Consider the following 10326-nt stretch of genomic DNA (forward strand, 5'->3'; position numbering starts at 1 on the left):
TTTTGGATAAAAGTGTCTGCTAAATGCATAAATGTAAAAATGTAAAATGGAAACATAAATAAATATTCTGTCGAGTGCAACATCTGTAGGATCATTGAAGAAAGGAACACAAGAAGATTTTATTTGGAGAAATGTGTTTAAACATAGCTTTCACCCCGTAACATGTTTAATTGAGTTGCTTAACACAGGATGATGTTTACACATCACTTTATACGAATCACGCGTCACATTTTATGAATCACCATTCACATTTGAATTTCAGGTTCGGACTGTGGAAATGTTCTTCAGTGTCAAGTATGAATAGCTTATAATGAAAAAACAGGTTTAACAAGCACCAGATGAGTTGGAAACATAACATTTGAAATCAAACAAAGCCGTACCTGCACGCTTTGTTACTGTTAATATGTTTATCATAGAGAACAACACACTGAAACTGAATTTAAACAGCGTAATACTGATTTGCACCTTAGTTTGATTAAGTAAAATTGGTCAAATATTGTGAAAATGAGAAATATTTTTGCACAAACATGTACCTTTCTCTTTTTGACAGCTTTAAACATTTTTAGTCACAGAGAATGATCAACTTTGACAGTTTAGGTCGGCTGTGACCAAATATAGCACCCACCAGAACTAGAGGACTGTATTTTTGACTTGATTGTCATCTCCATGTCAAATCCAAATACCTCCTCTCCAAAAAACATTTCATGCAGAAGGCAGTTCAACTGCTGAAGTTTTCTAACATTTTGTTTCTTTTAGAAAAATGTTTGAAAAATAAAAACAATAATGAAACTGAAATGGAAAAATGCCTGAAAATCGAGCCAACAGTCTCAGGGAGGACCCAACTGAGGGGCGTACATGGATGGATGTTAAGCGAAGCTGGGAGATCATCGTGGTGTGTTGATCAACAAGCGTCTGGTTGTGTTGGGAAACCCATGTGCAGGTAATTGAGTGCCCTGTCAAAAAAGAAAAAAAGAGGCATTTTGGTGACTATTTCCTGTAGGAAGCAATTGGTGACTATTTCCTGTAGGAAGCAATAGCAGAAATGCTTCATTTTTCTCCAACTGTTTGCTTACCTTTGCTATACGTCCTGTTTATCATCATTGCAATGCCCCTCCTGTTTGAGTGCGTCGCCCTCACTAGTCGTTTCCTCCACGTGAGCCAACATGTCAGCCATCAAAGCCTCCTCCAGTCGCTTTCGCACGCTGTACACCAGCTCCTCTTGCTTTCTGCGAGCATTGAATTCAACTGTATCATTGTACTTGCATGAACTTCCACACAGTGATACACTGCGTCTTTCAGAGGGTTGAAGTACCTGATATCCTCGTCTGTGACGATGAAGGCCTTGCAGAGAGGCTGAGCCGTGTTGAGCCACACGCCGGGGTTCTTCTCCACAGCGGCCGACAGCTGTCCCGTGATGGGGGCCGCACTGGTGTGAAGAGCACTGGCAATAGCTGACAGCAGGGTCTTATCTGTGCAGCCAGGGCCCACTCCTTTAGTGACGTCAGATATGATCACATTCATTCATTTTATTAGCATCCTTTCAATTAATCTTTTTTTGACATATTTTAGATGTCATATTATGATGTTACAAGAAAGAAATAGAAATAAATTAATACTTTTGTTCGGCAAGAACACATTAAATAGACATAAAAATAGAAGTAACGATATTTATAATGTTCGAAACGATTCCTTTGTCAAATAAATAGCCTTCTTTTGAACTTTCTATTCATTAAAGAATCCTGAAATATCATGTCTTCATCAATCATTATCTTCTGGAGCTGCAAATCAGGATATTAAAATGATTAGTGAAGGATCGTGTGACACTCAAGACTGCAGTAATGGCTGCTGAAAATTCAGCTTTGCATCACAGCAATTAATTACTCAAATATTCAAACAGAAAACAGTTATTTTAAATGGTAATAATATTTTAAAATATTGCTTATGTCAAATAAATGCAGCCTTGGTGAGCATATGAGACTTTTTTCCAAAACATCAAAAAAACTAAAATCTTGAAAGGTAGTGTATATATATATATTTTTTTTTGATAAAATAAAAATCAATTTCAATTCCTTTATTCTTAATTAATTATCTTAATTATTATGTATTTAAAAATAACTTTTTTTAAATAAAATTAAAATGTCAAATAAACTGTAAAGCAAATTTAAACTCTTTTTAAAGTTCCCCGCACCTGTAAAAACAATTTGTGCGTGAGTTTTTATTGCTGTGCTTTTATTTTGACACTAGCACATTGTCTTTGAAACTGAATTGAGTGTGTCCACCTGTTTCATGTTAGTGAACTAATTCTTGAGTATAAATATCCCTCTGTTTGATCCTTGTCTGCTGTTGTTTATTTAGACTACTCTGGCTTACTTTTGATTGGTTTTTGTTTACTTATCTCGTCTTCTTCAGATTTCACAAAACGTACTTGAATATTGACTTTCATTTATTCTTGATTAAAATAAACACACTTAGATGAAAGTCTTCATCTTGCCCCTCTGGAGGTACCTTGTAAGCCTTTGGGGAGCTCCATTGTTTTCACCAACTCCTCTGCTATGTCAAAGGCATTGAGGCCACTCAACTTCTTCTCCCAAAAAAGCTGTAGACGAAAAATAGATTTGCATTGCGCCACTATGACCAAATACTGTTATTGCGAATAAAACCTAGACTAGACGAGTGTTACCTGTCTGGGCTGGTCAATGGCCTTCTGTGGGTCTGTTTTAACCTTGTTGCTGGGGTGGTTGGTGACTTTTGTGACGGGTTGTTTGAAGATGGAGGCTGTCTGTCGTACTGGGAGGGACGTATTCAGGTCGGGTTTGCTCTGTTAAATATATAACACACTTTACTAAACTGGTTTTGATGGGAATCGCTGGTCTTTTCCTGGATATTGTTGCAGGTAGACCAGCTTGACCATTAAAACTGGCTTGAGAAGGCCTTAAAGAAATAATGAATGAAAATTTGATTGTCATGTCACTCGCCCTAAGGCTATCCAAAATGCAGATGAGCTACATTTTTAGCATTTAGCATTACATCACTTTCTCACCAATGGACCCTCTGCATTTTGAGTGGGAGCCGTCAGAACAAGAGTCTAAACAGCTGATAAAAGCATCGCAAGTAATCCACACGACTACAGTCCATCAATTAACATCATGTGAACTGAAAAACTGTGTGTTTTTGCGAAACGTATCCATCATTAAAGGGATACTCCACCCCCAAATTAAAATTCTGTCATTAATCACTTACCCCCATGTCGTTCCAAATACGTAAAAGTTCATCAGTGATCAAAAGTCTGCCATCAGTGGTTTAACCGTAACATTATAAAGTGAGGATAATACTTCTTGTACATGAAGAAAACTAAAAAAATGACTTTATTCAACAGTTCCTCTCCACTATCAGTGCAGTGCGGCTGACACAGTATAGCGTATGCCTGCGTACTGCTCAGATTCTCCAATATGGCTAAACGGTGATGTGGGGAGAGACAGAGGAAAGGAATTGTTAAATAAAGTCGCTATTTTGGTTTTCTATGTGTACAAAAAGTATTATCGTCACTTCATAAGGTTACCGTTGAATCACTGATACTTTTCTGGACCTTGACACTGTTATTTATTTGGCAGTCTATAGAACAGTCACAAGCCTCCCAGTTTTCATCAAAAATATATTAAATTGTGTTCCGAAGACGAATTAAGCTTTTACGGGTTTGGATCGACATGAGGGTATGTGATTAATGACAAAATTTTAATTTTAGGGTGGAGTATCCCTTATCCCTAAAAGTCATTTTAACTTTAAAGTGTCACTTCTAGCTGAAACTTGAGTCCATAATTCATAATAACTCTTCCTCTAGTGAAAAAACCCATCCCGTTGTCTTCTTACATCAACATATATTTTTTAGAACGGTTTTTAAACAGTGCATATTTCTCTCCTGTTTCAGCCAAGATTACCTTTTCAGTGGCGAAAGCATTAATATAGATAGAAGACTCTTATTTTAGCTGGAAACAATTGTTTGATATTAGCAGCATCTTAGGGATGGATTTGTTATTACAAATAAACAGCTTTTGCTTCACAGGATGTTATCTGATGGACAGGAGAGGTGTGGATTACTTGTGATGTTTTTATCAGCTGTTTAGACTCTCATTCTGACGGCACCCATTCAAAATGCAGAGGGTCCATTGGTGAGCAAGTGATGTAATGCTAAATTTCTCCAAATCTGTTCTGATGGAGAAACAAACTCATCTACATCGAGGATGGCCTGAGGGTGAGTAAATCTTTGGCAAAGGTTCATTTCTGGGTGAACTATTCCTGTAATTTGTTTTAAATGCCACGCATTTCTTCTTAAGGAATCACTCTGCAGTTATAAATCTAGGATGACGAATATGTTTTCCTGAATATTAAAATGGATGTTCAATTTTTTGATCCTCTGCAGTCCTCTCACCTTAGTCTGACTATTGTTGTCATATCGGGGTCTCTGTCTGTTCTTGTTCAGTTTGCTCATGAGCATCTTGCCTGTTCGGAAATCAAAGGAGCTGAGATCCATGGAGTTGCCAAGGTAACGGGCCAATTGAGGCTTGCTCCGGAACTTCTTCCCAGTGGGGCTGGCGAGGGCGAGCAAAATAGGACACATCTCAGACATTCGATAAACCCGGTATGGATGCACATTTGGAAAGAGAATGGGTTATGATGACGGCAGTTGCATACGGATATTAACACACCATATACGCAAACAATAACATGCAACTTGGAAAGAATACTGATAAATCCCAAGCCTGTGATGACGAAATGACAATGTTATTAGACCATGAACACTGTGAGGACTAGAAAAGCTTTCTGCCCCTCAACACTGACAATTATGACGGCATTAAAATCACATTCAAAGTGTCATTTTAATGCTTAAAACACACATGAATTGATATGAATTTTGAATGCAAATAACCTGTTTTTTAAATGTACAATTAAATCTAAAAGTAATATGTTTCATTTAATATTGCATAATTGCTCTAAGAGGAGTATGTGCGCACAGAGAAAAAAAGAAACTATTCTTGATCTACTCTCACTTTTAAACACATGGATGAATACATTCCTGTACTCTGCTTACTAGGGTTTTCAAAGACTTGCACTAGATGACGTCCTTTTAAGTGCCCTAACAAGCCCTCGTCAATCTTGTCTGTCAAATGTTTACATTTGATTCACATAGTTTGAGATAATAGTAATCCTGTTTGTCTAGATCTCAGCTGACGTTCTGCACTATGCAGTTGCAGTTCTGCTTCTGAAACCAACCCAGTCCTTTAAATCACGATCCTCTGTTAAAAGTTAGTGGACACGGGTGTGATGCGAAGATGAGTTCACTGAATACTCTGCATGATGACACCATGAAGATCTCGTGCTTGTTTCAAGTTCATGCACAACTCTGGATAAACTTTTTGGGGGGGTTTAGTCGATGGCTCTTCAAGCTTGTCAAGGCGTGCAAACATATAACAACATAGATGGTTTTTTAATTAAGTAATACGATACCACAAACTATACAAACGACCTGACTCCCCCCTCTCTCGCCTCTGTTCTTCCTCTTCTTCCTCACCTCTGCTAAAGAAAGAACAGTCATGTCTATTTATGACATGTTGTTGACTGGGAATCCTCGGGAATAGGTTTATTCAGACCATGAGACATCATTTGTTCAACTTAACAGTTGACAGTGGTATAGAAAAATGGAATAGAGATCCACACGAATCATTTTTGTTTCTTCAGGTGCCATAAACGGTGTAAAAAGTAAACATTTATCATAAAAACAGTGCATGTAAAAAAACACATTACTAGACATATTGCCATTGACAAATTGTTTTTTTTTAATGGTTCTGCCGAAACAGGTTAGTGAATCATAAATAAAACGATGCAAATTTCACACATTTCTTCAAACAAGTTTTGAAAATTAATTTGGCAGAAAAAAAAAAGTTTTATTCAGAGCAACAATACAAACAATCATGAAGTTTCTGAAATGAACTGAACTGATGAATTTATAAAACTTCTTTCAACAGAAACTATTTGTTCAAACGAATCTGACTTGTCAACACAGATAAGATTCCTGACTCGCTTCTTAAATCATCATTTGAACAGCTTGTTGGTTACCAAAGTCAAAATAAGTCTACTTTACTGTAAATTCTTACCACTGCAGACAAAGGTGTTTTTCTGTACATGTATTCATTTACTTACATTTAGTGCACTTTCTCTCTCTCTCCTTCAGCTGATATTTAGTTCACTTTGACAAACTAGTGAAATAACTTTTTGTAATTCTAACCCGGTCAAGCCGAATCATTAGGAGGGAAAAGGAGCCATTTCAATTTGCATTCGATTCACATACTAAACTGACATGCTCCCCCACCCTCTTCTGAAATATAGCACACAAAATCCTCTCCATAGCCGGGCCTACTTTTACATGACAAACCCCCTCTGTACTCCGCACCTAACACACATGGCTTCCCTCCTCAATCCCAGCACTCGCGTTTTTCGCGCCATGAGACAGTCCAATACCTGACATGCTTATTATCTAATGTTTAACTGAATTATAACTACAAAAGACGTATATGTAGCAGAACATTGCCTATTTTCAATAATGTTGCTTTGTCACTTTGCAAAACGTTCCGCTGTATCGTAGCCTCATCACTTCTGCTCAATAAGATTCCTCCGCTTGGAAAATAGGCTACACTTATGCCTCATGCATCATCCAGATGTCATAACCCTGTAGCGGCACTCGTGGTATAATAAATGTATGCGTATTTTCGTTGCAGACAATGCTGCAATCCCGGCATCTCTTTGTTATCTTAAAACAGTATCATATTTTGCATAACCTCCACCAATTGTGAAAGTAAACAAACGCATTACCGGTAAAACTGGGGCATATGCACAAAGATTTCTTTATCCCAAAACTGAATAGAGAACTACGGTTGGTGGAAATTACGTATCTTTTGAACATCGTGCGGTAAAATGGCAATCGCGGAGCGATGCTGCACCTGGTCAAGCGACGTTACAACAAGATTGAATAAAGAGTTTATTTAGCAAAACCATTAGCTTTTTTCATGTTAACACAAAACACGCTTCCGAGTAACGTTACTTAATTTGGTCTGTTCATGCATGTAGCTCTGCAGGCCGCTGTGTTGCTATTACATTAATGAGTTTATCACACGCTATGCGCGTTTTCTTTCTTTAAGACCATCGCCGATGAAAGCACTGCGCAAACTAACGTTAGTAGCACCGGCAAACCACAGACTAGTCGACTCAGATAAACAAAAGCGATCGCTTAGCTCCTAAACCAGCAGGATTAGAACGCAGACGCGATTTAATACGTTTGCGGTTTTAAATCGGCTATACTTACTCGTTTTTCTCCATCTCGCATTCTCTGTTGGTGTCGCCTTTTTTGTGAATGTTAAATCCCCTCTCTTCCTCTACACTTTCTCTCCCCTCCCCCTTCAATGAGACAAATGAAAGACATTATGCCCGATTAGGGCTGACAACGAGACAAAGCCCTGCGGTAGTCGGGTAACCATAAGCCACATGGTGACAATAATACACTTGTTTTGTTTCATGTATCAACGATTTGTCGTATTATTTAATCGAAGAAAATGTATTTACACAGTATACAGGTCATTTTACTTCTATGTTCTAGGCTGTGTGAATTAGCTTTGTTTGTTGCGTAGGCTACAAAAAATCACCATGGTAACTAATGATTAAGTTACTGTAAACCTGTATCTTGTTTTTCATAACCATGTAAGATTTTATCGTCGTATTATAACTATTTCCTTCAGTTATTTTAAGTACAGTTCGATACTTGTCCTCTAGGTTCCTGTTTAAGAAGTTGTACAGTAGGTTTCCGTCTTGTGGGATTTTAAAGGTCCTGCAGGAAATCCCATACGAAAATCCTGTGGGATCGGGATGGAATATATGTGCATAGGATTATCTTTTGAGGATTCTGGGAGAAATATCTTTTGGCGGAAACCATGGTTATAATAGTAACATTTTTGTATGGGTGAGAAAGCAAGATGCCTTCTCAAAGCTGCTTTCCATCATCATGAAACCTTGCTTTTATAATTATTCAGAAGAATCTTCAGAAATTTAGACTTGTACTAAACTCTGATAAAACTAAAATGACGTGCTTTTCTAAATTAAGGAACACAGAAGATGCTTGTCAAATTGCTACACTAGATGAGGAAGTAATTGAACGAGTATATGTTTGTTTCCTTTTAGAAGATAATTTGTCCTCCAAACAGCACATAAAGGGTCTAACAAAAAAAAAAAATTATAATAATAAGAGTAAAGTTGGGTTTCTATTATAGAAACAAAGGCTGTTTCTCGTTTAGTATGAGAAAAATACTTATACAAACAACGTTTATGACCATGCTGGATTATGGTGATATTTTAAACATGCATGCAAATAAATCTTCTTTGAAAACGCTGGATTCAGTATATCATGCAGCACTAAGATTTGTAACTAATTCCAATTTTCATATTCATCATTGCATATTGTATGAGAGTGTTGGTTGGCCATCTCTGTACAAACGCAGGCTGGAGCACTCACTGGTATATTTTTCTTTTTAAGGCCATACTTTGTAAACTGCCTGCTTACTTATGATCTCTCCTGAGTCTTAAAGTCACTACCAGGAAATGAAATCTTAGATCATATGGGCAAATCATGTATGATATCCCACGAACGCGAACTGGCTTCGGTGAAAGTGCCTTTAAGGTTTACGCACATTTTTCCTGGAATAAATTGCAGAATCAGCTCAAATTTTATTCTTTACAGACAATGACACAATTTAAAATGAGTATAAAGGACTATTTGAGTACTATATGCACATGTGCTGTTACTGAGTGCTGCTGTTTATCATTTTGAGATGTTAATTTTTTTTTTTTGTTAAATGTTTATGTATTTTTTTATATGGAACTATTTACCCCTGTCTTATCCAGGACTCCATTGAAAAGAGATTCTGAATCTCAATGGGATTATTTCCTGGTAAAATAAAAATAGCAATATTTATTAAGAAGTACAAGGAATATGTAAAAACTGTCGCGTTAATTTGAATCCACTCGCCTTAAATAAATGTAATGACACGTGTATAGAGAAATATCACCATTTATTCACAAAAGTAACGCAATATGGATGTGCCACGCATAAAACTAAACCATTTCAGACTCCCTGTACAGACAACAGCTTGTAAGCAAGACTGATTTACACACAAACAACATTATAAGATATTTTCAACACAAATATAACACTGTGGCAGATCTTCGATCTTTATGGCTGAATGTCACATCAGCAGCGCCGCCTACTGGTTGGTCAAAGCATCAACTGTTTGTTCCCGGCTAAAATGCACAGCAGCAGATTTCCAGAGATCTGGTCAACTAGTCGTCCTTCTTGAATTTGCCTCTGATGTAGGGAACATAATCCATGATCAGCCGCCAGTCTGTGAAATATACAACAGCCAGGCCACCAACTGTACCCCATCCGAGCAGCGTCGGAACCCTGAAGTGCGTGAAAAGAAATAGTATGTCAAAAAATCTGTAATTACTCATTAATAGCGAGATATTCTAGAGTTATGAGAGTGGAAACACATGCTGAATGTCAGACGAGCTGCTTGACTTTGAAGTCAACATCTTGTTCTACTTAACTGATTATTAAATCAAAGATGAACTTACCACGTTCTGGCAATGGAAACATATTTGGGTCCGATCCGCTTTATTATTTTTTGCATCACTTTCTCTCTCTCTTTCTGTGTTCAAAAGGTAAACAAGTTCAAATGGCTGTTTCAGGACCCCGGGCTGTCCGTTATAAGCCTGATAGAAAAGTCTGGAAAAGTGCGGAGACTGTATTTGGTTAAAACAGACACTAAAACAGAGTGTGAATAACATAGCCAACATTTTAAAACAAGGATTTGCGATGAAAATGGCATAAAATGCTGGTATTGTGTAATTGTCTTGAATAAAACTTATTAAATGCACAGGATATCGGCAACAAATTATTATTATTATTATTATTAAGCCCTTTTCACCCAAGCCCTTTTAATTTTCGCTAATAATTTATTATTAATTTATTTTTCTATTTACACGCATGCGCCTACTTGTCTAATGCAAATATGTATTGTTTTTCGTCTTTTGTATGTTAAAAATTGTATAAAAAAAGAAAAGAAAAAGGAACACAAATGATTTTGTTAAAATAGTCACTTAAAATCTGGGCTTTTTTATCAGTCCACCTACAAACAAAAGTTCTTAAGTTTGGTTACTTAAGAGAAAGATCTAGAAGAATTAAAAAAAATCGATGTAGCCTATTGGCATAAAATCTTTGAAAGATAT

General features: G+C 37.0%; 1 protein-coding gene and 1 long non-coding RNA gene across 5 annotated transcripts; both read right to left on the minus strand.

Moving 5' to 3' along the window:
* Window positions 1-99: 99 nt before the first annotated feature.
* On the minus strand, window positions 100-7409 carry LOC113040044 (methyl-CpG-binding domain protein 3-like). Of its 4 annotated transcripts, none has more exons than XM_026198267.1 (8): window positions 7355-7409; window positions 5503-5571; window positions 4427-4586; window positions 2681-2818; window positions 2506-2596; window positions 1313-1469; window positions 1074-1226; window positions 100-953 (listed from the first exon to the last, which is right to left on the minus strand). In XM_026198267.1, the coding sequence occupies exons 1-7, from the start codon at window positions 7366-7368 to the stop codon at window positions 1079-1081; spliced, it is 777 nt and encodes a 258-aa protein (XP_026054052.1). In that variant the 5' UTR covers window positions 7369-7409; the 3' UTR covers window positions 100-953; window positions 1074-1078. The 4 variants fall into 4 exon arrangements, with proteins under 4 accessions (XP_026054052.1, XP_026054049.1, XP_026054050.1 ...); XM_026198264.1 differs by having other exon boundaries at window positions 123-953; window positions 1313-1490; XM_026198265.1 differs by having other exon boundaries at window positions 123-953; window positions 1313-1490; window positions 5503-5568; window positions 7355-7387.
* A 1684-nt stretch (window positions 7410-9093) lies between these two features.
* Window positions 9094-9829, minus strand: LOC113040680 (uncharacterized). The gene is made up of 2 exons (XR_003275281.1): window positions 9673-9829; window positions 9094-9499 (listed from the first exon to the last, which is right to left on the minus strand). It is a non-coding gene; the product is annotated as an uncharacterized LOC113040680 (long non-coding RNA).
* Window positions 9830-10326: the final 497 nt, after the last annotated feature.

This window comes from Carassius auratus, chromosome 22 (genome assembly GCF_003368295.1).
Source record: "Carassius auratus strain Wakin chromosome 22, ASM336829v1, whole genome shotgun sequence".
In the NCBI taxonomy this organism is placed as follows: domain Eukaryota; kingdom Metazoa; phylum Chordata; class Actinopteri; order Cypriniformes; family Cyprinidae; genus Carassius; species Carassius auratus.

Excerpts from the sequence above, each read along its gene's own strand:
- LOC113040044 (XM_026198264.1), bottom strand. Across the intron at positions 4,587-5,502 it reads GGTCGTTTGTATAGTTTGTG|CCCCACTGGGAAGAAGTTCC; the intron begins GTATCGTATTAC and ends CGCCCTCGCCAG. Across the intron at positions 1,227-1,312 it reads GTCACAGACGAGGATATCAG|AAAGCAAGAGGAGCTGGTGT; the intron begins GTACTTCAACCC and ends CAATGCTCGCAG.